Source organism: Canis lupus, chromosome 22 (genome assembly GCF_048164855.1).
Source record: "Canis lupus baileyi chromosome 22, mCanLup2.hap1, whole genome shotgun sequence".
Taxonomy (NCBI): domain Eukaryota; kingdom Metazoa; phylum Chordata; class Mammalia; order Carnivora; family Canidae; genus Canis; species Canis lupus.
In genome coordinates this window covers 42745691-42773553 of record NC_132859.1, presented here as the reverse complement: position 1 = coordinate 42773553, position 27863 = coordinate 42745691, and the positions used below count along the sequence as shown (strand labels likewise).

The following is a 27863-nucleotide window of genomic DNA, read 5'->3' as shown; positions in this document are numbered from 1 at the left end:
CCACACTAATTTTCAAACTCTTCAGATACCAGTTGGGTGTCCTAGAATCCAGTCATGGCATTAACTCCCTGGAGTTAGTGCAGACACCACAGGTCCTTGTAGGATTGGTTCTACAAGACTGCCCCTACTTCAGATGCCAGTCACAGATCTCAGGGTGTCTCCTGTACTTCTGCCTACTTGGCTACAAATTGGAGGTTCCCACAACACCCTCCTCAAATTCAATAATTTTCTGTTAATACTCAGAGAACTCCCAGAAACACATTTATTGATTCATTACAAAGGAGATAATAATGGAGACAGATATAGAGATACATAGGGTGAGGTCCCAAAGTGTTCCACATGCAGTGAACTTTGGATAGGCCACCCTCCTGGCACATGGCTATGTTCACCCAGAAGCTTTTTGAACCCCATAGTTTAGGGATTTTTACAGAAATTTCATCACATAAGCATGATTGATTATTAACTCAGTCTCCAGCCCCTCTTCCCTCCTAGAACGAGAGGTTGTGGCTAAAAGTTCCAAGCTTTTAATAATGCTTTGTCTTTCTGGTGACCAGCCCCATCCAGGAGCCTGCCAAGAGTTGTCTCTTTAGGACAAAATCTGCTTCTATCACCTAAGAAATTCCAAGGCATTTTGTGAGTTCTGTCATGAACCAGGGGTAGAAACCATGTATACTTATTATGTCAGAGTAACCAGTGAAAGAAAAATAGGATGCATACAATCAAAACTGGTGGATGGTGGGATGCCTGGGTGGCTCAGTGGTTGGGCATCTGCCTTCGGCTCAGGGCATGATCTCGGGATCCAGGATCAAGTCCCACATGGGGCTCCCTACAAGGAGCCTGCTTCTCCCTCTGCCTTTGTCTCTGACTCTCTCTCTCTCTCTCATGAATAAATAAAAAAACAAACACCGGTGGATGGAAAACAAGGGAATAAGGAAAGCTCCACATATTCAATGGAAGGCAGGAAGGAAAGGGTGGAGGAAAGCAAAGAGAGAGAGAAAAGTATAGTAAATAAAAGTCACTAAATAAGATGGTAGAATAATAAGTGCAAATATATCAGTAATCACAAATTCACCTTTTAAAAAGGAAAGGTGTTGGGATGCCTGGGTGGCTCAGTCGTTGAGCATCTGCCTTCAGATCAGGGTGTGGTCCTGGGGTCCTGAAATCAAGTCCTGCATTGGGCTTCCCACAGGGAGCCTGCTCCTCCCTCTGCCTATGTCTCTGCCTCTCTCTGTATGTCTCTCATGGATAAATAAAATCTTTAAAAACTATAACATAAAAATAAAAAGGAAAGGTGTTAAGAGGTACATAAAATCTAGTGATACAGCAAGGTTGAAGTAAAAGGATGGAAAAAATCTACCATATGCGTAAGTCTGGATCCCAGTAGAATCCAAATCAGATGGTTCAAAAGACCTTAGTGACAACCCACAGATAGAGGTAGAGGTAGGGGTAGATTCAGGAAATAAAATAGGGATGAGGGCACCCCGGGTGGCTCAGCAGTTTAGGGCCACCTTCAGCCCAGGGCCTGATCCTGGAGACCCGAGATCAAGTTCCACGTCAGGCTCTCTGCATGGATCCTACTTCTCCCTCTGCCTGTATCTTCGCCTCTCTCTCTCTCTCTCTCTCATAAATAAATAAATAAATAAATAAATAAATAAATAAATAAATAATCTTAAAAAAAAAAAAGGGATGAGAAGCAGAGAGAAACTGTTGATACTCTCAGGGTAGACATAATGAGGGGAAGACAATTTGCCAGGCCTCAGAGGATGACAGAGCCATGGAGGAGGGGTCTCCATAGCCCCCATAGTCATAGTGAAACATGGTACCTGCCAGATAATGAGTTCAGTATAAGGGGGAAGAGGCAAAAAAATACTTTGACCTCTTTTCTCCACTCTTACATCTCCTGCCTCTCCTTGGCAGCCTAACCATGGGCAGTAAGCAAGAGAGCCTGGGTGGTATAGTTTGTGGGCCAGGCAGAGAAAAGAAGATGGGCAAAAGGCATCACAGTATTCATACCCAATAAAAAGGACTTTAAGACAAAAGGCACTGTTAGGCATGAAAAGGGGTTTTGCATAATTATAAAACAAATTCGTCTAGAAGATGTTAACAATCCTATAGCTGTATGAATCTAACAACATAGGCTTCTCAGTATGCAAAGAAAATACCATAGGGGTTATAAGAAGACAACAACAAATACACTATCATAGTGGAAAGTTAACATATCTCTCCCAGAAAGTGATGGATCCAACAAATGAGAATTGTCTAAGTCTACAGAAAATTTAAACAACACAATAAGTTTCATATGATGGATATATAGAGAATTCTTCTCCCAATAATTTAAAGCATACGGTGTTCCCGAAAACCATACAAATGTATTTCAGTTGGTGGATGGATAAACGAACTGTAGTATATCCATAGAATGGAATACTATTCAGCAATAAAAAGAAACAAATTACTGATAAGCAAAAATGTGGATGAATTTCAAACACACTGTGCTGAATAAATAGATTCCAAAGGCTACATAACGATGTGATTCTATTTATATGACTGGAGGAGGCAAAAGTAAAGCAATAGAAAACAGATTAGTGATGGCCAGGAGCTGGGAAGGAGTTGATTCCAAAAGAGCAGTGGGGGGGACAGAACCATTCTGGTTGGGGCACGGTAGATAGTTACTTGATTCTGCTTCTGCTAAAATTCACACAGCTGTCCATCCAAACCAGGAATGTTGCTGCATACAAACTTTTAAATTGGATTTTAAAAACATAGTCTATCCAAGCTCAAATAGCAATATAATTGACCAAGTGCATGGTCACAGAATGAATATTAAGAACCACAAAGGATCAGTATTATACCCACCAGAGCTTCTAACTACAGTGCAATAAAACTCAAAATTGCTTTTAAAAATTTAGCTCCCAAATGTCATACTTGTGGAAACTAAGAAAATGCATTTTAAAAAATCAATGGGTCAAAGAATATCATAATAGAAATCACAAGCTATTTCAAGTTGAATAATGACAGAAGTGTTAAATATGAAAATGGGTGGCCTGTAGCCAAAATGGCGCTTTAAGAGCTGAGTCAGGGAAGACAGAAGTTGTGTTGGTTTGTTTTAAATAATACGGTAAACTTTTTCTCAGGAGTTAGAAAATGGACAAAGACAATTTAAAAAGTGGAAAGAAGGGGATGCCTGGGTGACTCAGTGGTTGAGCATCTGCCTTTGGCTGTTCAGGTAGTGATCCCGGGGTCTTGGGATCGAGTCTTACATCGGGCTCCCCGCAGGGAGCCTGCTTCTCCCTTTGCCTGTGTCTCTGCCTCTCTCTGTGTCTCTCATGAATAAATAAATGAAATCTGTGTCTCTCATGAATAAATAAATGAAATCTTTAAAAAAAATTTTAATTAAAAATGAATAAAAAAATTAAAAGTGGAAAGAAGGAAATAATACACCTAAGAACAAAACTCCCTGTAATTGCAACAAGGCATGCTGCAGAGAGGATTGGTAGTAAAATGACAAAAGAATTGTGGCTGCCAGACAGAGAAGAAAACTATGAAAAGAATGCAGAATCCAATCAGGCAGTAAAAAAGAAAGTTGAAGCTGGTCACGTGGAAAAGGAAATCAGACATATTCCAGTGAGGAGTGCAGAGGTTCATTCCCTGAAATCAAGTGATTAAAAAATACAGAGAGATTACACGAAAATTGGTGCCCAGGGAAAGCACTTGTTTTTGAATCTCAACCCACCTGAAAGGCTTTGGTTGGGCCCGCCCATGCCCACAGATGCTGGCATAGACAGGGCCCAGTCCTAAGAAAGGGCTTTAGTATGTGCGCATCTGTGGTCAAGTAGATTTGGTCTAGAACAGTTGTCAGGACACCACAGGGCTTTTATTTTCATGGGTTTTACCTACCAACATTTAATGTATTTGAATTAAAAATACTTTATTCACTTAAAAATAACAATAATAAACTCAATACAACATTGTTGACAAACCATGCAGAATGAGAACCCAAATATCCAAAAATATGGAAAGTCATGAGTGAATTGCACTTCATTTGTTCAATAAAATACTATACAGCTTATTTCTAACTAACTCTATAGGTAACAATATGGATAAATCCAAGAAAAAATAAACTTAAATGGAAAAGGCAAGTGGCAAAATAACAGAGTATACATAATTTATGTAACTTTTTTAATGTAGAAAAAGAATTAATTGGCAGAAGCAAATCTTTGAAGGCCAGACTGAATTTGGACCTACTTCAGCAAGCAGTGAGAGCTCATTGTTGAATGAATGAATCATCAAAAGATTTTGAGCAGGAAATCCACACGTCTGCTATAAAAGATCAGTCTGGCAGGTTCTTAACCTGGGGTCCACAGACAGAATTCAGGGGGCTTGTGTCCTTCCATGGGAGGGGGAAAAAATCTTTATTTTTAGAAAATGGAACATTTCCTTCAATTAAGTGTACTCAACAAAACACAATGCTATTGGCAGGACCTGTGAGTTCATCACCAACAGAAATCACAGGTATGTTCATATCACATTATAGTTGTAGTGGATGTCTTCAAATATTCTTTATGCTCGTCACACTTTGAAATTAGAGTAGGCTTTATTTTTTTTGTAGGCTTTATTTTTATTTTTTTAAAGATTTTATTAATTTATTCATGAGAGACACAGAGAGAGAGGCAGAGACAGAGGCAGAGGGAGAAGCAGGCTCCATGGAGGGAGCCCGACGTGGGACTCGATCCTGAGACCCCAGGATTATGCCCCTGGCTGAAGGCAGACACTAAACCCAGGGGTGGCTTTAGATCTGCTGCTGGATCTCACTGCTTAATAAATTGATTTTTTTAAAAACCCACATATATATTACATCCCAAATTTGTTTTTGTTTGTTTTGTTTTGTTTTGTTTTGTTTTGTTTTGAGAGAGAGAGAGCATGAGCTGAGGGGTGGGGCAAGACAGTGGGGGAGAGAGTGAATCTTAAGCAGGCTTCATGCCCAGTGCAAAGTCTGGCATTTCCTCGATCTCACAAACCTGAGATCATGACCTGAGCCAAAATCAAGAGCCAGTCGCTTAATCAACTGAGCCACACAGGCATCCTCCTAAATTTGATTTTTAAAAAGTTTGGAGGGGGACCTGGGTAGCTCAGTCAGTTAAGCACCTGCCTTCAGCCCATGTCATGGATCCCAGGGTCTCAGGACCGAGTCCTGCATCTGGCTCCCTGCTTAGCCAGGAGTCTGCTTCTTCTCCTTCTGCCCCTCACCCCACTCATTCTCTCTCTCTCTCTCTCTCTCTCTCTCTCTGTCTCCTTCTCCCAAATAAATAAATAAAATCTTTTTAAAAATAAATAAAACGTTTTGAAAACACATTTCAATGTAAAAGTTTCCTTTGTAATTCTGCGTTTCATTTAGGACATTTTAAAAAAATGATTCTGAGAATGTTCATAAGCTTCACCAGACTGGCAAAGGGGTCCATGGCACCAAAAAATGCAGAAAGTAGGATGGCTAAGAGTGGGAAGGGGAGGGCAGATGCCTGAAGGCTGCTGCATCAGTCTGATCCAGGGATAACAGGGCCGGGATGGAGGTGTGAATGACAAGGGGAATGCTCAGTCCTGCAGCTCAGACTGACTCATTTCCTGCCCTGCCCCAGCGCCTAGTACAATGCCTGGAACATAGAGGCCACCGAGTCAAATCTGTTATGTGAATGGAAAATGTCACTGGCATGGGAAGCAGTTGTACAGTAGGATATACTGGGTTTATGGGTGGGCTTATGAGACTAGAAAGAAGGAAGGAGCAAGGGGGATAGAAGCTGGAAGCCGTTGCATCTAACTCAGCTGCTTTCCAGTGGAGTCTGGCACTGGAGCAGGTACGAGGGATTGAGATTTGCAATGAGCCCACCAAAGGGAGAGGATAGCCCAGAAGCACACAATGGTCTTAGTTTTTAATTTCACTGATCTTGTTCCAAATTTGCCTTTTCTCCTTTTTACATGGGACTCTTGAGCCATTGCCACAAAGCACATTTGTCAATCTTCCTGAATGTCTCCACAGAAGCAGGTTGGGACAAGGCTTTTCCCAGCCCAGAACTTCTATTGTAAAGGATGGCTTGCCTATACGATACTGCCCAGGCAAGACCTGGATCTGGGGCCAGAATCAAAATTAAAGAAAAGGCAAATTGGATTTCATAAGAGTTAATTTTATGTTTCAACTTGGCCGTATCATCACACGCCCGGATATCTGGTTAAATGGTGAGTGGCAGACTAAGAAAATTCACTCTGTCTGATTGTCGTTGAGCTAGGACTTCAGTCTTCTGTCTACAGACTTGGACTCAAACTGAAACTTAACACTATCAGCTCTCCTGGTTCTCAGGCCTTCGACTCAGATTAGAATTGGCTCTCCTGGGTTTCCAGTTTGTCAGTTGTGGATCCGGGGACTTCGCAACCTTCATAACCACATGATTGATCAATTGATTGATCTGTCGATCTATCTATCCTCTCTTGATTCTGTTTCTCTGGTGAACCCAGACCAATGGAAAAGATCTTTGCCTATAATCCTTTACCTACAAAAATGTTACAAAACATCTGTTACGAATGCCATAAATTCAGAGAATGATTGTTCCTTGTGCTTTGTTAAATTTGCTAAATCAACAAAAGAACATCAGGAAAAACAAGGTAATGAATTTCAATAGAACTTAAGTTTGGCTGAAATGGTAATGGTGAGGACTGCTTTGGAGGGGAGCAGGAATTAGGGTTGTCTGGGGCATATCTACACAAACATAGCACGCACACAGTTGCTCCGTGTCCTTCTTGTGCACTCTTCATGACGTCTGGCAATTTGACTTCGACCTTGAGGCTCCACTTTTATTAATTTTTTTCTCTAAAGATTTTATTTTCTTTATTCATGAGAGAGAGAGAGACAGAGGGAGATGCAGGCTCCCCGTGGGGAGCCCAATATGGGATTTGATGGCCAGACCCCGGGATCATGACCTGAGCCGAAGGCAGAGGCTCAACCGCTGAGCCACCCGGGCATCCAGAGGCTCCACTTTTAGAGCTTTGCCCTTAATTACCTCTAGTCTCCAAACACCAGCGATTCCCACTGTGCTAATGATGTTCATCCCTACACTTGAGCTTTCAAAAATAATGGAATCATAGGCAGTCTGATTTCACCTAGTGCCTTCATTTCCCAGATTATAAAACTGAGGATCTTAGAAACCTAGAGATGTGTCCAGAGTCACGTATGTACTGGTAATTAGTAGAGTTGAGACGAGTAACCAGATTTCCAAAATACCACTCTCACACTCACTTGGACAACCTGGTTTTCTCTGCATAGTGAGCTATGAACTCTCTTCAGTTAGATGTCCTTTGTTCAGCTCAGACATGACAAGCCTCAACATACAGCAGGCACTTATAAAAATGTTGAGTCTTAAGTAGAAGACTAAGGGAAAGAATCTGTCATACAAGACAGTCAAAGGGTTAATATTCTTAATTTGTAAAAGGGTATTCATTCAACACATGTTTATTGAGTGCTCACCAGGTGCACTGTGCTAGACAGTGAGAATACAATGGTGAATAAGAATAGCACGGTTTCTCCTCGCGTAGACTTTACCGTCTAGTGGGCACAAACAAACTAACCTGAAATTACCCTTGGGAAAGGCAGTCATGCGCAGCTTCTAGCTTCCTGCATAGGAGGGCAGTGTTCCTTGTGAGGACATAGAGAGCCCTTACGACCTGTTTTCAGACCCCACGGGGGAGGAGATGGGGTCCTTGGCCTACAGGGCAAAGGGGACATGTGTGCAGACCATCTCCTGTGTTGACTGTGTGGGAAGACCTGCTGAGCATAGGAGATAGACATTGGTTATGGAAGTGGATCTTGCTCTGTCTCCTCTCTATGTTAGTAAAGTGTTGTTTCACCCAAAGCATGTGTGAGTCATGTCTCTCCTGGCAACGCCGACACCTGTAAACTATGCAGTGGGTCAACACCCTGGGACTGCTGCTCCTGGTGATAGGCAACAGGTGCCACTCGTCTCACAATTACTGTAATAAAAAACACTGACTGAAGGAAAGAAATGCCTTCAGAGGCACTGAAGGCCTGACCCATGTTGTATGTGTGACTCAGACTAGGGAATGTCAGGAGCTAGCTGTGAAGTTCTGAGCTAATTAGAGAAGGATGGAAGAAGGGGCAGACAACACAGGCCAAGGAAGTTCTGTGCAAAGGCCATGTGGCATATTTGAAAAAACTGAAAGAAGGCTCATATGCCTTCAGAGCATAAAGGGAGGAGCAGGAAGTGTTCTCAAATAGAACTAGAGAAGGAAGCAACCACCAGACAGCGCAGGGCCTTCTAGGTCACTTTGAGGACTTGAATATGCATCCACTGAGGAATGGACAGCAGAGAAGAGTTTGTTAAGGAAAAGTTGACAGTGAGACTCCTGTTTTAAAGATATGAGGCTATTGGGAACAGAAAAATGGATGCAAAAGGGAGAAAGCAGACACCAAGAGCTAAGTGAGATCATTGCCAACATCCAGGAGAATGAGGGTGGTAGCTTAGGCCAGTGGTTCTCAACCAGAGAAATGTGACCCCTCAGAAGACCCTTGACAAACTCTGGGAACATTTTTGAGAGTCATACTGTGTAGGGGGATGTTACTGGCATTTAGCAGATAAAGATCAAGAATGTCACTAAATAAACATCCTACAAGAGACGTGATTGCTCCCACAACAAGGAATCACCTGGCCTGAAATATAAATAGTGTCTAGACTGACAAACTCTGGCTCAGGCTGTGGTGGTGGTGGAGATGGGGGACACATTGGAGACATAATGAGGAGGGTAACATCAGTGGTACTTAGTGACTGATGATGAGGGGTGAGGGAACAATTAGCAAAGGGAACACTCAGCTTTCTGGCTTGCTCGCTTGAATGAGTGGGGGTGTCATCTACTGAGACGAGATGCTGGAGAAATTGATGGTTTGCTGGAGAAGGATGAGGAGCTCAGCTGGAGACCTATGAAACTGAGATGCCTCTAAGACATCCAAAAAAAAAATCAAACAGGCCATTCACTAGGTCTGTAGCTCAAGAGGAAAACCCCGAGCATGACATATGCTTATTAGAGGCTTCTGTGACTAGAACAGAAGCCCCAGGCAGGGATGAGATTACCAAGAGAGGAGGTACAGAGTGAAGAAGAAAGAGGGCCCAGGATGACAAACTCTTGGGAGAGGAGCACAAGCCAGCAAAAAACATCTAAGGGGGCATCCGGAGAATGGGAAGAAAACCAGGGCATGTCACCTCCCAGAAGCTGCAAATGAGACTGTAACCCCACACCTCCTTTAACACAGAGCACCACAGATCTTTTTAAAGCTTTGCTAAACTGACGAGTCAAGAAGAATCTTGTTTAAAGATGTCAAAGTTTTCATTAGCAATTTAGGGGTGAGTAATGAGATTAAACATCTTTGCCACGTTTACTGGCCACTTATACCTCTTGTGTAAATTGGGCAGGGTGCGTCATTTGTCCATTTTCCTTTTTTTTTTAATGGACAGCTATATTTATTTTATTTTTTTCAAATATTGCTATGATTTTTTTAAAGTTTTAATTTAAACTCTAGTTTATATATATACATATATATATTTTTATTGGAGTTCAATTTGCCAACATATAGCATAACACCCAGTGCTCATCCCATCAAGTTGTCCATTTTCCTATTCTAGAAACTCCTATTTTTGTATGACTCTATATATTATGATTTTTCACTCTTTGTTATCATATTCTTAAATATTTCCTCACGATTTATCTTTTTTTTAAAGGTGTCTTTTTCTGTGCAGTTTTTTTTTCCCCCCTGCAACATTGTTGTTTACTTTATCTTCCTGCTTTGATTTCATGCTGAAAGAGGCTGTTCCTTCCCCGGGGATCATAAAAATGTTCTCCTATATTTTGTTAGGATACTAAATCCTTTTTCTACATTTAAACTTTTATCTAGGGCAGCCCCAGTAGCTCAGCGGTTCAGCACCGCCTTGGGCCCAGGGTGTGATCCTGGAGACACAGGATCGAGTCCCACGTCAGGCTCCCTGCAGGGAGCCTGTTTCTCCCTCTGCCTGTGTCTCTGCCTCTCTGTGTGTGTCTCTCATGAATAAATAAGATCTTTAAAAATAAATAAACTTTTATCTATCTAAAATCTATTTGGGGGTATAATGAGTGACTGAGATTTTTTTTTCTCACTTCAGTTGACCAATACGTTCTTTCAATCTTCTCTTTATGTTAAACTAAATTCAATAACCATTAATCCGGTGTCAGCCTATCTCTTCCGTTCTTTGATCTGTTGGTTTAGATCCTGTGCCCAAACCAGGCTGTTTTAATTACTGTAGCTTTATCGCATGGTTTGATATCCAGGGAGGCACATCTGTATCACTTTAAAACCAGGAAAAATCATAAAACTAGAAAGCTCTTCCAGGAAGAGCTTGTCCTGAATCTGAGCCTAAGGATACTTATATAAAATGGGGTAGAGAAGGGCCCTGCTGAGCACAGTGAGCAGATCCCTGCGCAGGGCCAAGGCAGTTGGTCTGAAATATATGACAAGGGACGTCTCTGTATCACTTTGCTCTCCTGGCCCAGGTGATTCAGGGACCAGTGTGCCTGCTAGCCTCACGCCCAACATTACAGGTGTTTACCGGCTTCCACCTCGCGGAAAGACGGGGGCACGCGCCCACCTGTGCACGCGCACGAGGTGCCCGGTTTCCTCTTCGCCCTGCCCCCACTCCCCCTCCGGTTAGGCTTGGGGTGAGGATGGAGGAAACCAAAAGAGAGATCAAAGGGCCCTTGGCCTCGATATTGATGGAAGAGGGAGTCAGGCAGTGGACACCCTCCTGGCCTCCGCCAGGTGAGCTCCGGCGGGATAGGGGTGGAGGGGACTGGAAGAGGGGGTGACGCCCGGGGGCTGGGCCTTGACCCCGCGGGGGGCGGTCCCCGGCCCCGGCCGCCCCGCCCCGCCCCGCCCCGCCCCGCCCCGCCCGGCCCCTCCCGGGCTCCCCCGCCTCCGCAGAGCCTCCTGCAGAGCCTCCTGCGGGCTGGCGGCCGCTGTCACTGCGGCAGCGCGCTCGCGCTCCTCGGACGTCCGCGCGCAGGTGAGGACCGGGGGCCCCGCGCCCCAGCCGCAGAGGAAGGAGCGGGACGCTTCGTAGATCTGGGAGCTGGGAGGGAAGGAAACGAATCGGATCCCGCCGAGGGCCGGAGGGAGGGAAGGAAGGGCGCGCGCCCGGGTCCTCGGCGGCGGGGAGGTGGCCCCTGCCAAGCCCAGAGAGGGGGACGCGTCTTCACCGGGCGCATCCGAGGCTCCGGCTCCGGAGATGCGCTGGCGCGTGGCTCTTCTGGCTGTGTGGAGGAGACACAGTTCCCGAGCGGGGCCTCCCAGATCCTGGGGCTCTGGATCCCGGGGGCCCCACATCCCCGTGCAATTGTTTCCAGCCAGCAGCTAAAAATACCCCTCCTGGATCTGCCGGGGGCGACTCCCGGCTCGCGGGTCGCCAAGCCCCACAGAAACCTCCCTTGCCTTGCCGCTGTGATTTGAAGAGCCCTGCCTCAGCCCCGTGAATGTTACTGACAGGTGGAGGATTTGTTCTGCCCAGGTTGGTGTGTACAGGTGGAAAAAATCTGCAAGAAATGACGGACTTAGCTTTTGAAAATTTTCAGTTTAAAATTTCGGCAAGCCTGTTCTCTTCCTGCATCTGCGGAGGGGACACTGGAATTTAAGCCCAGCTTTGGGTTTGTAGGCAGAGGGCTGCGTTTATCTGTCCCCCAAGAGGTTTTGACTTGGAAGAAGTGAGGTGGGTTCCAAAGCGGGTTCCGCTTCCTGATAGGCTTTGCTGCTGGTAGTCGTAGCTTTCTACCTGAGGACCAGGAGGCAGCCGCCTGGCCTGGCCGTGGTCAGGAGCCTGCTTACTATCACCTCCCTCCCTCCCTCCCTCCCAGCACAAATGTTCTGTAACACTGCAAGTTTCTGGAACTGAAGTCGGGGTCCACCGACACACTCATTCTGTGTTCTCTCACCTGCAGTTGGGAGGAAAGATGTTCACTGTGCTGACTCGCCAACCTTGTGAGCAAGCAGGTTAGTATGTCTCAGCAGGCGGCAAGTGTGGCGGTCTCGAGTCCCACTCCCCATATCAGCCTACAGTTCTTCCCGCGGGTCCCCTGCGAATGACCGACCTTAACGTCTTTGGTTGGAGACTCGGTTGCTTACCAGGGTTTCATCACCAGCATTCCTCAGGTGGAAGTAATGCTTTTGACCACAGCTACACGAAACAAGGACTAACATGCATGTTCCACTGAAATGGTTTTTCCGGTTTGCATAATCCATTAATTTGGCCGTTTGTGGTTTCTCTTACCAAGCTGTGTGTGAGATCTGCTTTAGAATATTGTAGATTTTGTGATAAACTCTAAAGTACTTACCTCTGTCCTCTGCTTCCATCCCAGTGTCGTTGCTGGCACAGCACCTACAGCGTCCTGCATTCCCTACCCCCACCCTAGGTCAATATTGTTACCCTTGTTAACTGGAGGCACATATGTAGAGTTCACACACACACACACACACACACACATCCAAGCTTGCCCTGCCTGCCTACCTCTGGAGCATGTTTTGCAGTTGCTCATGTGAAAACCCAGAAGGGTCTGGCCTCTCCACCCTCAGACACCTTGTAATTAGTGTTTGCTCACTCCTAATGACAGCACAGCTCTGAGCTACATTCTCTAAATGAATGAGACCTGGTCTAGTCCATTTTGCTTTGTGGTAGGCTTTTCTGCTGGAGCAAGGGTTTGCTGAAGGTAATCATAGCTATTTACCTGCTAAGTGCTGAAGCACAGAGAGGACTGGGAGGCCAGCCACACATCTGTGGTCGGGAGACTGCTCACGTATCACCTCCCTCCGGCCCCTGGACAGATGCTGTCTTTAGCTGTGCGCCAAAACTGGGCATTCTTGTCTTCCAAAAGGATATAATTTTAGAATGGTAGGGGCAATTTATACAAATCTTGTTTTGTAAAAGGAAATTATACCTAAGAAGCCTAGTTTACTTGGATTTTCACATTTTCCTCAAAGGACTTTTGGAAGGTTTGATGAATCTTGACAAATGCACACACCTATATACCCCGTAATTCTCAGAAGATATAGAGGATTTCTGTTACCCCAGAAAGTGCACCTGTGTTCCTTCCTAGTGAGTCCCTACTGCCAATCCCCTGGGCAGTCAATGTTCAGATTTCTGTCACCTGTCTGTTTTAGAACTTCACATGGATGAAATCATTTCAGTATAGAACAGTATTTGTTTTTTTAAAAATGTATTAATGTATTTGCTACTTTATTTATAAAATTTCCATTAGCCCACACTGGTTTAAGACCCAAGTAAATATCTGCTCAAAATAATTTATGTAAGCAATATTAGTTTAATACATAGACATAGTCCATTATGGTAATTATATACTTTTATACAATACAGCTATAATTATCTTTATTCAGAGGCTCTATATTTAGTTGAAGATTATTCATAGGCTTTGTTATTATGATTATTATTTTGCTCTTAAATGGATATAGTTTACATGTTTTCATTGAAATACAAATGCCAGAGTTGATATGATCCCTTTGGGAGAGAACACATGGCTTGGGATCTAGCTATTTTTTGTGAAGATGTAGATGAGACCCTATGCCTTCACTGTAGACACAGGAAAAATCACTGAGATTAACTTCTTACTGCAAACCCAAATATTTCAGAAATTCATACATGTTACTATTTGTGTAATAGTACATTACTGTGTACTGGATTTATAATCATTGATTATATCTGAAGTATAGTATTGATTTCTTTTATTTATCTGATATTATTTTTATATGAAATATTATATCACCTGCTTTAATAGAAAACCAATATTTTAAGAATTCAATTAGCCTACATATTATACATCATTAGTTTTAGATGTAGAGTTCAATATTTCATCAGTTGCATACAGCATCCAGTGTTCATCACATTGTGTGCCCTCCTTAATGCTCATTACCCAATTACCCCATCCCCCCACACCGACCTCCCCTCCAGCAACCCTCAGTTTGTTTCTTAGAGTTAAGAGTCTCTCATGGTTTGTCTCCATCTCTGTTTACTTAGAAAACCTGTATTTTAAAAATCTACATTGAAATAAATGTTATTTTTTTTAAGATTTTATTTATTTATTCATGAGAGACACACAGAGAGAGGCAGAGACATAGGCAGAGGGAGAAGCAGGCTCCATGCAGGGAACCTGATGCAGGACTCGATCCTGAGACCCCAGGATCATGCCCTGAGCTGAAGGCAGATGTTTAACTGCTGAGCCACCCAGGCGTCCTGAAATAAATGTTATTGTAAATCACCTCAGGGACAATCAGTAATATACATAACACATTTTAGGAGATAGTATAAACTATGCACACTGTCTCTGCAAATGCTATCTATTCCACTCTTTGAAGGAAAAATAAATGGGCATTAGAGTCCAATCTCCACTCCAACTTTAAAATGTGGGCCTCATTAAAGGCCTCATAAAGGAAGTGATGTATGCACATGTTATGTATCCAGTCTGTGGATTCTACAAAGAAAGCCAGTGCCTTGTTCCTACTTCTCCCTCATGTGTCTTCTGGGTCTTCCCATTTTAGGCCTCAAGGCCTTCTCCCGAACGCCAGCCATCATCGCCTTGGTGGTCTTGCTTTTGAGTGTTGTGGTGCTTGTGGCCATCACACTCATCCAGTTTCACCACAAAGAGGTCCTCCTTCCAGGACTGAAGGTAAGTGTGAAGGGATTAGCACTGATGGGATGGGCTGTGACATCAATTATTCTACAGCTGTGAGTTAGATGAAAAGCCTTTTCTCTGCATCCAGTGGGAGAAGACCCAAGGGAGAACCGAAGGATCTTTGGTGTAAGACCTAAGGGAAAAGCTCTGGACATACTGGTTTTGTAACATTTGACACCAGAGAATGTTAATGGTTACAACTTCTCTAAGGACTGTATGTCCTTACTTTGACTCCTGACTGTTGCCCAAAGCTAGACTTTGTAGCCCAGGTATAGATGGCTACCAAAGATCTACCAGCTTGTGCATTCCCCAAGACCACACAACCCTGATCATGAGTGGAGACCAGCAGACCCAGGCTTCTCTTCTGGCCTAACCTAGGAAACAAAACATCAAGGACTTGAAAAAGTCTCCTTGAGCTGTATGTGTGCTACCTCTCTTGAGTCTAGAAGTGTGCCATGATTCTTCTAACTCTAACCCTTGAAAAATTACTCAGGATATTATGCTCAGTTTTAGAGGCTACTCTTAGCCCTTGATAAAGTCTGTCCCCAAATGGCCTCTCATATGATGCCTGATAGTCTGAGAACCATGTATATCACCCCAGCCTTGGTGTAAGGGCAATGGGAGGTGATCTCCTGAGAGGCTGTCAAGTGAAGTGGAAGAGTCCTTCAGTCATTTGGGTAGATGTTGGCAAACTTCTTCTGTAATGGGCTAAATAGTACATATTTTAGGCTTTGATGGTCATTTGTAGTCTCTGTCACATATTTTCTCTCTCTCTCTTTTTTTTTTTTTTTTGTCTTCTTATGATTCTTTAAACATGTAAAAACTCTTAGCCTAAGGGCCATAGGAGCCAAGAAATTCAACTGTTATTTGAATCTCATTTAGCCTTTACCCTTGACCTCATGTGTCCTTTCTACATCTTCCTGCTCTTAGTGACTGTTCAAAGGCTATACTTGAAGCAGAAGTTTTTTAAGTTGTTAAAAGATAAAATAGAAACTAATATTGCCTCAGCTTTGTGGGTGTGTTTGACCTACCAATCTGAGGCTGCTCTTCTGGAAGATTAAAGTAAAATCTCCTTTAGATAATGGCATTTGGTTCTTTTATAGGATGTTTTACAGTAAGAATCTTAGTACCCCCCCCCCATGAATAACATGAAGAAAAAAGAAAGGAAAAAAAAGGGAAAGAAACCTTATACAACTGTCCAGTGATGAGAGGAAAACAAACTATCCAGTTGTCCAAACACATTAGCCAAAGCCTAGAGAAGCCATTTCCCAAGCTCCTGGCACTGCCTTCTTCTATAAACTACAGAAAATCAGGATTGCAACTGGGAGTAATACTATCTCCTTATACTATCTCCGCTGTTCCATTTAGTGAAACTTTTCCCTGAGTTATCTCATGTAACCCTTGTGACAGCTATAGCAGAGGGGCAAAGGAAGCATTGTCACCACCATCTTGCAAGTGAAGAAACATAGGTTTGGCCAGGGAATGGCAGACCAGAACTGACCAACCCTCCTGTTCGTAAGGCCAGGGTTTTCTTCCCTCACCTCTCTCTTCTCCTTGATCCTAAGTTCAGAACAGAGAACCCAGGAGAAGATACTGGCCCCCGAGAGGATAATTTCTCCTCCTTTACATAAGAAGAAAGATGGGGAGGTGGGTGCAAATGCAGGAAGTTTTGCTGAACTGGGGGAAGTGGGGGGAAGGCTTATAGCCCTCTTAGACCTCTAGAACCACTCTTATACCCCATATTTCAGAGGAACACCTCTAGCTGTATTCCAGAGTTATTCCCTGTCCACAGCACAAGGGAATGTGCCCACCCAGAGCCATGCTTCACCTTCTAGAATAAGCTGTGGTGCCGGGGTCTGTGTGGGCCTCGTCCTGAGGACTGACCTCACCACTGGTCTGAAGGGTGCCAAAGGGGCAACTGTTTGCAGAGATTGTAGACAGAGAATGGATGTGGAGTCTGGGCCACCACACCTTCTACAGTCAACTTATAGGTGCATGAGGCTCTTTAACTCTGTGTATTTGCCAGAGGTGGGATGAAGACAAGTAGAAGTTAAAAGGGAGAGTAAAAGACTTCATTTATAAAATTTCCCCACAGGGCCAATGAAAGTTAGGGATAGGCTGTTGGCAGTTGTCAGCTGCTGGCTTCCACTCTTTCTGGGAGGTAAGAGGTAAGTCTTCTGTTCATACTGGAGGAACATGGAGGAATTGACAGAAGACCAGAAAACCTAGTAGAGTAGACCCAGGGCAATAAGGAGGCTACCGCTGAAGGAGGTCCTGGGTCAGGTGGGTTCCCCTGATCAAAGATGTGAGAGCAAAAGTAGACCATCTGGGAAGGACCCCGGAAGCACAGGCCGAGGGTGGGGAAGTGAGACAAGAGGGAAGCAGCCAATGGAGGGTCTGCTATCCAGCCAGTTATGGGCAGTGGAGGCTCAGTCCTGCAGAGGATCCCTGGGAGCTGGTACAGAACTCATCCCAGGGTTATCCTCTACCAAAGGGCATCTAGAACACCTGCCTCAGAGGTATCTCACTCAAGGATACTTACACAGCAACTTCTTCTAGGCATTGGTTGAGTGGCTGCTCCCTGGGAGACATGAACTCCCTAGCATTTCTTTAACTCCCTAACATCCCTGGACACATTGTATGCTCAGGTGAGCTCAGGTCACTGGAGAAAGCCTTAAGGCAGGTGGAAAGTGCATGGCTGGGCATCACCAGGGTAAGGCCTGAAGGACATGGGTAGGGAGCCCTCAGTGATTCTTCCACATAGATATGATTATTGTTATCCTCGTTTTGCTGATGAGAAAGTAGAGGAACAGAAAGGGCAGATAGCTTCTCACAGTTACAGACTGGAAATAGCAGACGTGGTGCAGAAGAAACAACAGAGAGCAGAGAATGTTGGAGGCCTTGAACAAGGATTTAGAAGGAACAGAAGAGACACCTTCACCCCTTCGCAAAGAGTTCAGAGATGGGATTTTTAATCTCCCCAGATCTAGCTGTCAGGCCCCAATCACAATGTAGGGGACAGGAAGTTGTAGAAAGTTTGAATATTGGCTCAGAAGACCCATTCTGCTTAATTGGGTGGATTAAATGTGAGAAAAGACAGATGTTCTGAGCCAGTGGAACCAGAGCAGAATGGCCACTTGAAAGAACATTCCACATGCAGCTCTTTTCAGAGTGAGGACAAGCCTCTTTTTTTGGTTTTGTTTTGCAGTGTGTGCTAGGGGTGGGAAGGGCAGTTGTGGAAGTGAAGCTGAATGAATACAAGGGCTTTTAAATTGTTATGTTGATGTTTTCATACCTGGGACCTTGTTTTGCCTTTCTGTGCAGCTGACGGTTGGTTATGAGGGGCCAGCTCCACAATGGCCTATGGGGGCGGGGGGGGGGGGGCTGGAATGTTCCTTAAGACCCTATTGAAAGGTGATCGCTGTCTATTAAATCCAGCCTTGGCTTACCTAACCTTGGTTTATCTGAGTTGAATGGCAGAACTATTAAAACAGTCAAAGGTTAAAGCGTCCCCAGTCCCTTTTCATTGTTACTGGTCTGACTTGTTCTACAAACCTGAAGCGTAAACATGATGGCATCAGTTTTATTTTTCACTCAAGCCCTCACTTGCTTTATTATCATTAAGTCTGGTATCTTCCTTTGGAGACTTTGCCCTCCTCACCCCCAATCACAACTGTCTAGAAGCCCTGCAGCTTCTCAGTCCAATATGATCAGCACCCCCATCACCATTGTCCCTTGCAGCTGCATGATGTCACTGTTGAAGGGGGGCCTACATAGGCCCTCTCGGGTCACACTAGATCCCCATGTTGCATCAAACTCCCACTCTTGGCCATTCCTCTCTAAAGCACAACCAGGGGACGAGGCTGTGCTAAAACCATTCCCTTCTAATCCTCACCGGTTCTGTCATTGGGCTGGAGCTCTGGTGCCTATGGCCCTCCCTGTTTTATCCTTAGGAGAGTGAGAGTTAGATAATTGGTTTCCTCCTTTCCAGAAAGACACAGCACTTTCATCACTTTGATCCACCTCCTCTCCAGCCAGATCTGCACACTACTTAACTACGAGTTTGCTTTTGAGGGACTTTTTGTCTGAACAAAGAAAGTCTGCGATATGACATCTTATTATGAAACAATCAACCCTGATAGACCTGGTTTCCTTGGAACTCAGTGAAAGCATGGGGGCTCTGTGTATAGGTTTGGGGTTGGTTAGATCTAGACTTGAGCCCAAGTCTGGGACTGTGAGCAATTATTTACCTCTGTGAGCTTCAGTTTCCCCAACTGTCAGGTGGGAATGATGACAACACCAGCCTTATGAATGCCACACTAAAGCACTTTGTGTGTGCCTGGTATACTGTAAATACTCAACAAATGTTTACTACTACAATTCCTATTATGATGCTAATAGTGGTGATGATGATAATGATGGTAATGATGATGATAATAAATAAATCTAAGAAAGTTGATCTTATGATCTTTGCTTTTGCTTTGTTAGAAGCTCACACAGTCCTTAAGTTCGGGATCATCGGTTCATATGGAAGGCTGTTTCCTTTTGGTTAATCCACTGAGTGTGTCTCCAGTTCCATGTTCAAGCCATGTTTTTCCTGACACTGCATTAGACAGAGGGTTACTTATTGCTTTCCACGTAGCTGAACTGAATGAAATTCAGTCCCCACCCCAACCCCTCTGTCAAACCACATTGAGTGCCATTGATCTAGGCAAATGAACTCTGAAAACTGGTTAAAGACCAATTTTTCCACTTTTGAAAATGTCAGCAAATGATGGTGGTTACTCGGAAGTAGCACTGGGCTCAGGATTGGTCCCTGTCAGCACGTTCCAGCAGGTGCCGGAAGGGCAGCCATTTCTCCAGGTTCACAGTGGAAAGTCTCTGGCTGTCCCCACCCTGGTGAAAACTGGATCCCAGCTAGGATGAGGAGAATGAGAATGACCCTTCTTCCTCCTTTCTGATCTTGGCCCAACAGCCCCAAGTTTTCTTCACAGGGAAAACACACTGTTTGCAAAGAGCCGGGATCCAGAAGATGTGGAAAGGGTGGGGACCCTGTGGAGTGGCTGCTCTTGTGTGCTCCCTTGCTAGTCAGCACCAGGGGTGGAGGGGCAGGTGGAAGGGTGGTGAGGGGTCAAAAGCAGAGGGGAGGGGAAAGAGTGGACTGGTAGGGAGGCTCAGATCTCTGAAGTGCCTGGTTTCCTTCAGCTCCACCTATGCACTAATCTCCGGGTGAGCCTGCCCAGAGCAGGCTGTGAACAATGCTTCCCTTGTTTGCAGGGGGTGTCATGTCAGGATCCCTGTCAGCATTCATCACATTGAAGGCTGAGATTAAGAGGCTGTCCAAGTTCAAATACCAGTGGACACAGGATGTTCCATCTCAATATAATGGCGAGGCTGTGATTGAGGAGCTGGAGCAACATGTTTTTATTTGGTCCCATTTCAAAGGAAACAAGCACTTGTTAATAGTGGAAAGTTGGAATCCTACCAAATGTCTAGAATCAGGGAATTAGTTAAATAAATTATTGCGCATCTCACAGAAGATGTGGGGAATGTATTGAAAATGATGGTATTTTTACTGGCAGGAGAGATGTGCATGATACATTTATTAAGAAAAGAGCAATGGAAAAGACTATGTACAGTGTAATCCTCTATTGAAATGAAAACCTATGTCTAACCATATATTCATATATGTAGTTGTATACACCAAAGACCATTAGAAAATATATACAGGAAGGTGTTAAAACAATAGTGGGATTTGAGAGGTTTTATGTTCTTTTCTTTCCTCTTTTCCTTGCTTTGTAATTTTGTTTATTTTGCTTTATTGATCTTTCCAAATAGCCTGTGTTCATTGAGCAGCCACTGAGTGTCGAGCATATGGTCTCCTGTTTACTTCTCAAGGTTAAGTTGCCTGAAGATGGGGAAACCCAGAGAACTTAGGCCTTGTACCCAGGGCTGTAAAGCAAGCATCAATCTGAGTCACCTTGCCTCCAGAACCCAAATTCATCTTCCTCACTGAGACAAGCAGCCTAACCCCACAGCAGTGGAATTGGGGAAGAGCTGTGACCCAGAAGCCTCTGCTGCCCTGGGCTGACTCCAGGCCCCAGCACATGCTGACCTAAGTCAGCATTACTCATTCCAATCCCCATAGGCTGCTAACGCATGCTCTTTCTGGGTCAGGTTTGGTCCAGAGCCTGAGCTGGAAAGACTTGAGGGGAAGCTCCCTGGTTCTTGCCTCTAGCGAAAGGGATGGTCCAGGACTCCTAGCCAGCTCTCCTGGGCACAGCTAGCCCTGGCACTGCCCTGACAACACCCTTTGTTCATGCACCGTGTAACCAAAGTGGTATGTCAACATTAGTTTGTGTTTGGGGGTTTTCTCCTTAATTATGGATACTTTCCTTCTGAAGGCTAATGCAGGTATTGATGTGTCTCTCCTTCGTGAGAACTTCCTATGTTGTTTTCCAGGCTAACAGGCCTGGAAGTTTGGAGAATAGAGAGCATCAGGTGACTGACTACTCATTTCCCTCCTGAGACCCAGGTGGCTTCTGTCCCCCACCTCCTCAGAGCTCTGGATGAGGAAGAAACTGAGGATGGGCAAGATTCTCAGAGTGCTAATTTTCTACCTTGGCTGCATATTGGTGTCACCAAGGGAGCTTTAGAAACCGTCAATCCCTGGGTGCACTCCCAGAGATTCCAATTTGATGGGTCTGGGATGTGGCCTGGGAACTGGGAGTTTCAGAAACTCCCCATGTGATTCTAATGTGTGGCCAAAGCTGAGAACCATGCCCTGGAACACCTGACCCACCTCATCCCATCCCCTTTCCCCATAGTCCAAGGAGACAGTTGGTTTGGAGAAAATCTTTTTTCCCCTTTGTTCAGCCCCTACCTATATGAAGCAGTGTGGATTAAGCCCTTGAGAGTATTTGGGGTTCTCAGTGGCCCATTGGAAAGGTGTCCTCAGAGAGGCCCAGCCCATTTCTGACTCTCCCTTCCCCCTTTTGTTCAGTATGGGATCGTGCTCGATGCCGGGTCTTCCAGAACCACCGTCTACGTATATCAGTGGCCAGCGGAGAAGGAGAATAATACCGGAGTAGTCAGTCAAACCTTCAAGTGTAGTGTGAAAGGTAAGGTCCTGAGTTTGTGCAGGAGGCCGATTGGGAAGCAAGGGAGAGTCCTAAGGGCCTCAGAGGCCTGAAGGGATCCTGAGAAGCTTCCTGGAGACAGGGAATGAGCACTGGACTGGGCATCAGGAATACAGACAGTCCTGTGCTTGTGCTGTTCCTCTCCATGCAGTGACCTTGGTCCAGTCCCTTCCCTTCCCTGGGCTTCAGTTTTCTCATGTCTGAAATAATGGTGGTGCATAGTGTGAGATTTTACCTTGCCACACCTGCATAAATGAAGACTGGTGGAAAACACAAGTCTCCTGGGTCAGAACCAAGGATGATTTATTGCTCACAGTAATTGCGGTAAGCAGAACATCAGCATTTTCTTGAGCTGGTTCTCTGAGCCTCACTTTGCACAAGATGATGTAAAGAGGACCAGACAGTATCTGCTCACACAATAGGTTGTATTACAGAAGACAAACCCTAAGATTAGGGAACCTGAAACATTTATAATGCTTCCCTTTTGATCTGGGGGAAAACATCCTTGAAAAAATAATTCAGAACAAAGGCAGTCAGGGCCTCTGCTCATAAGACATGCAGAAACATGAGCGAGTCATGGAAAATTATATTCCAGTAGGGGAATTGTATTCTAATTGGCTGTGTATGTCAGGGTGGGGTGGTGGTGGTGGTAGAAAAGAAGTGAACAAGGATGGACAATACATAAACAAATGAGCATGGCTCTGCTCCAGTAAAGCTTGATTTATGGACCCCAAAATTCTGAATTTCATAATTCCCAACTGTAACACATATTGTTTTAATTTTTCCTTGTTATTTAAAAATGTAAAAACTGTCTTAGCTCACAAGCTGTACAAAAAAAAAAAAAAAGATGATGAACCGAATTTGGCCTGTGAGATGCCAACTCCTGAAATAGAACATTCTCGGCATTTTTAATGACCCTCCAAAACATAGCCTGAATTTTATATATATAAACACATATTTATATATGTTTCCTTGTTCTTCTTTCTAGTTTTGTCTTTATGCATCTAGTTTTTCCTGTTCTTGAAAATCAAATCAAACATGTATTTATATAAATGGAATTAAACATTTATTCTCTGTAATTTCCTTTGTTCATTAACATTGGGCGTTTAAGATTCATCTACATTGACAGGAGTAGCAGAAGCTCATTCATTTTTACCTGTTGATGGACATTTGTTTTTTCATGGTTATGGAAAGGATGGTTATGAATAAGGTTAAGGATATTTTTATTTATAAAATTACAAATTATAAATGCATTTGCGTATTTTATATTTACATTGTGTATACTTATGGCCATTTCTGGCTTTGTGAAATACCTGTTTGTGCCTTTTTTTCAGTTTTCTACTGAATTGCTTGGCTTTTTCTCATTGACTCATTGGAGTTCTTTATATATATTGTGAATATGAGTACTTTGCTAGTATTGTTATATATTATGTTGTTCTCATATCCCCTTACAGCTTATGGTTTCTCTTTTTAAGTCTCTTCACTGTGTCTTTTGATGATCAGAAGTTCTTACTTTTTATGTAGGAACAATTATCAATCTTCTCCTTTATCATTTGCTTTTTTATATTCAAGAAATCCTTAACTTGAGGTCATAAAGATATTCTTCAAAGTTTCATAATTTTTCCTTCTACAATTAAGTCTTTAGTACACATAACAAACCCCACTTAGTGAGTGTGTGTATGTGTGCATGTTTTTAAAAGCTATCCTCTTTAGAGCATCATGATCTTTGACTTGGCCTGGAGCATCCCAACCAGTGTATCCTGAATGTGTTAACAGGTATACCCTTGGCCCACAGACAACAGGCTAGAGACTCTGGACCAGTTCCCCAGCCCCAAGCAACTTCCTTTTTTTTTACCTCAACGAACTGCCAAAATATAATAATTGGGGGGAGGGTGTCATGGCATTGAAAAAGCTGGGGGGAAGAATTAGCCTTTCCCATAGGGAGGCCAACAGACTTCTTTGAATAACAGAGTCAGTTCTGATCATCTGCCCTTCCATGGAGGGCAGCTAGGAGCTCACCTATCCTGGTACATAGATGTCCCAGATTAAGTTAGAAGCTAATATTGAGATAGAGTTTGGGATGCAAGGTAATTATTAGAGATTCACACCTGTGGAAGGAAGGGAACAGAAGGAAGACTGGTCAGAAGGAAAAGTCAAACAGCCACATGGGCCCGACAAAGCTTCAGCCAATCAGAGTTAACCTGCACGGCCTGAATTGGCTGGGCTGCAATACTCCCGTTGAGCAAGGCAGATCTCTGCAGCTGAGGCAAACCATGAAAGAGATGACAGCTGAGGCATTAAGTCTTTATTTGAAGGGGCATCTGCTTGGCATCTCTCTCTGGGTTCCATACAACAGGGGACTTAGGTGTTTTCTGAGTACTGATTGCATTGTTATCCATGAGACACAGGTGGCCACAACTTTGCTTGGAGCTCAGCCAGAGATCCATATCTGTTCTCCTAACTTCTGAGCCATTTCCTTACCTCCAAGCATGAAAGAGGGCAGCAGGATGCTTATTTAGAACGGGGAGAACCGCCACTTCAAGAAAAGAGAGGATAGTGTAGGATAATGATTAAGACTTCACCTCATCCCTCCTATGTGAGCTCTGGGAAGTTTCTAATATCTCTGTGTCTTGACCTCTTCATCTATAAAATAAGCATAATAGTAGTAACTCCCATCCCAGAGGAATCATTTGAAGATTCAGTGATAATATATGTAAAGAAGGTAGCAAATGCATGGCATACAGTTAGCACTCAATTAAGTGTTAGCTATTATTTTTCATGGGGCAGCACACTTGAGAGCTCCTGGTGGATATTCTTGCTAAGAAGTTAGTCTGTCCCAGATCTATCTTTAGACCCAGAGAAAAATTCAGCCAAGTCAGTCCTGCTGATCTTCTGACCATAGGGGGAGATGTGACCTTCATGGAGGGACACAGGCAGTCTCTCAGGGAAGAGGGCCCTTGGCCACCCTGGATGTGATTTAGAGGAGGGGCAGGATCATGAAGCCCACACCACATCCATAAATGGATCTTCCCTTTGATCACAGTGGCCTCAGGGATCCATATATATACTCCAAATGACCAGAAGACCACAAACTAAAGCTCAAAATACAGAGTTAAAGTTTGGCAAGTGCCATCCCCTTGAAGACCTGTGGCTTCTCCAGGGATAATTTGGGTTTCTGGTTTCCCAGTCACAAATTTCCCAGGACTCCCCTGCCTCAGCGGTTCTGAGAGGGTGATGAATGCTTGCTTGCCCAGCAGTGTTTCCCAGATACTCAGGCTCTTGGAAACTTCTTTCTTGGTGTGGGGAGAAGAGGGGCGGTGGAGGGGCCCTGGTAAGTATCATCAGTCCTCAGTTGCTGCTGTTTTCCTGAGCTTACTGGGTGCTGCCTTAGCTGCTGGTGCCCATGCTGACATCTGAAGCTCCGGCTGCCATTCCCCAGAGGGCACAGGGCCTCTACATGCCTCTCATCTCTTTCATGGTGTGTGGTGCTCATGTTTGCTTGCTGCCTCCTCCCACAAAGGACATTCATGTGTTCCCTTTAAACCAGTGGTTAAAGTTCTTTAAACTCCACTGAAGTTTAAGTGTAACCATCCCCTCCATTGAAATAACTTAAAGAATTACTGTGGGGACATGGGCACTATGGCGTTGAAAGCATCCATTGCTTGGGTACATATCTTCTACTTCTGTCCCACCTTGAGTACATTTTGTGTAATCTGTCCAATCATCTTTCTCAGATTGGAATAGCAATTTCAATCCTCCTTTCTTGGGGTTGTGACTCCCAGGATCCCTTGAGCCTGTGAGCCCAACCTTGTTTTTTCTTTAGGAGGCTTACTGGACCTTATGCAAATAGGTCTCAGGTGACACACTCAGATACTCTGAGTTTTGACATTCCAGCAACCCTCCTAAGTCTCTTTCCAGAGACCAGCTCTGGCAGATCAGATTGGATTACCTGATCCCTTTAGTATAGAGTTACACACTGGTTTGAAAATCTCATTGACTGATTCATTTATTCATTTATTTAATAAATATGTGTTGGGTATCAACTGTTGGCCAGTAACTGTTCTTGACACCAAGGATTCTAAAATGAAATATACAGAAGTCTCTGCTGTTGTGGAACTTATATTTGAATCAAGGAGATAGATCATAAATAAAAAGGTCTATAACATGTCAGGGAGAAGTGCTGTGAAGAAATCAAGTAGGGAAGGTGGACAGAGAATAATCGTGCTATCTTATTTTATTTTTTAAAGATATTTATTTATTTATTTATTTGTTTATTTATTTATTTATTTGGCAGAGAAAGAGCATAAGCAGGGGAAACTGCAGGCAGAGGGAGAGGGACAAGCAGGCTCCCCACTGAGCAGGGACCCCAACACAGAACTCCATCCCAGGACCCTGGGATCATGACCTGAGCCAAAGGCATATGCTTAACTGACTGAGCTGTGCAGGCATCCCTGATCATATTTATTTAGACAGGATGGTCAGGGAAGAACAAAGGAGGGGGTAGTTAAATACAGGCAAAAGTGAAAGGAGAGTGTGAGCATTTTTGCGAGAAGGACGTGCCTGGCAAGCAGAAAAGCCAGGGGTGGAAGCTGCTCAGCATCTTCTAGGAAAGGCAAAGGGACGGGTGTGGCAGAGCAGAATGAATAAGAGGAAGCAAGGTAAGTAATGAGGCCAGAGCTATGGTCGAAGGCAGCTCATAGAGGACCTTGAGAGCAGTGAGAGGTTTGACTTGTACTCAGATGCATTTCCGTCAGAGCATACTGTGAAGCCATTAGAGGATCCTAGTCAAGGAACTAAAATGGGTATGACTTATACTTTTAACAGAGCACTCTGGTTGTGGAACATGTAGTCAGAGGCTGAGATCAGAAGCAGGGAAACCAGGATGCCTGGGTGGCTCAGTGAGTGGTTGAGGGTCTGCCTTTGGCTCAGGGCATGATCCCAAGTCTGGGGATCGAGTTCCACATTGGGCTCCCTGTGAGGAGCCCACTTTTCCCTCTGCCTATGTCTCTCATAAATAAATAAATAAAATATTTAAAAAAAGAATCAAGGAAACCAGGACTATCAGAGCAGTGCATGTTATGATGCATAAAGTTATGACACTGTAGTGGTCTGGCTGAGACTGTGCTTGTCAGTGTGAGGTAATTTGGGGGCAGTGTTCCCCAGGGAACATTTAACAATGCCTAAGGACATTTTTTATTGTCATTACTGGGGTTGGCGGCACCTAGTGATAGAGGCCAGGGATGCTGCTAAACAATGTACAAGACAGCCCCACAACAAAGAATTTTATCCAGCCCCAAGTGTCAGTAGTGCCGAGATTAAGAAACTGTGATCTAGCATGGTTCTGAGGAAGGGTGGAAGAAGTGCTCAGATTTGAGAAGTATTTTGAAAGTAGAGCCAACAAAATTTTATGATAGATTCAATGTGAAGTGTTTAAGTTGGTGATGCCTGAGCACTAGTTGTGACCTGAGCAATTGCATGCATGATGGTACCACTTCCTGAGAGGGGAACAGTGGGAGTGGGTCAGTTGGAAACATAGCAGGGATTAAAGAATTTGGTTTTAGGCAGATTAAACTAGAGATGCCTACAAACTATAAACTCTTAGAATAGCAAATTTTTTCTGTAAAGAGTTAGATGATAAATATTTGTTACTTGTTGGCCATTCAACTCTGCCACTTTAGCACAAAAGCAGCCACAGTCAATGTGCCGACAGATTAGCATACATATATATGTATTTCAAGAAAATTTTTATTTATGGATGCTATACATAGAGTCCATAATGCCTAATGGGATATACCTTAAGGACAAAAAGAACTTAAAAAATATATCTTAAACTGTTTTCAATAACCATACAGTTGGTGGCAGTACTAGTATTGTCATACTAAGAGCCTTGTGGGTGGATTGTGAAATAAAGCAAGTGAGTTCTTCAGTTGGAGTTGCTGGGAAACAGGATTCTTAGCATAGGAAAAAGAA

General features: G+C 44.0%; 1 protein-coding gene across 3 annotated transcripts in view; it reads left to right on the top strand.

Annotated features, from left to right (window-relative positions):
• Window positions 1-10974: 10974 nt before the first annotated feature.
• ENTPD3 (ectonucleoside triphosphate diphosphohydrolase 3) overlaps window positions 10975-27863 on the top strand; it is a 33199-nt gene continuing 16310 nt past the window's right edge. Inside the window, exons 1-5 of one of the 3 annotated variants that reach the window (XM_072793233.1) lie at window positions 10990-11084; window positions 11425-11585; window positions 12013-12064; window positions 14621-14748; window positions 21758-21875. In XM_072793233.1, coding sequence (XP_072649334.1) covers window positions 12025-12064; window positions 14621-14748; window positions 21758-21875 — 286 coding nt within the window. In that variant the 5' untranslated portion in view covers window positions 10990-11084; window positions 11425-11585; window positions 12013-12024. Of the gene's footprint in view, window positions 11085-11424; window positions 11586-12012; window positions 12065-14620; window positions 14749-21757; window positions 21876-27863 lie in introns of all 3 variants that reach the window. The other 2 variants (XM_072793235.1, XM_072793236.1) reach the window with 2 other exon arrangements.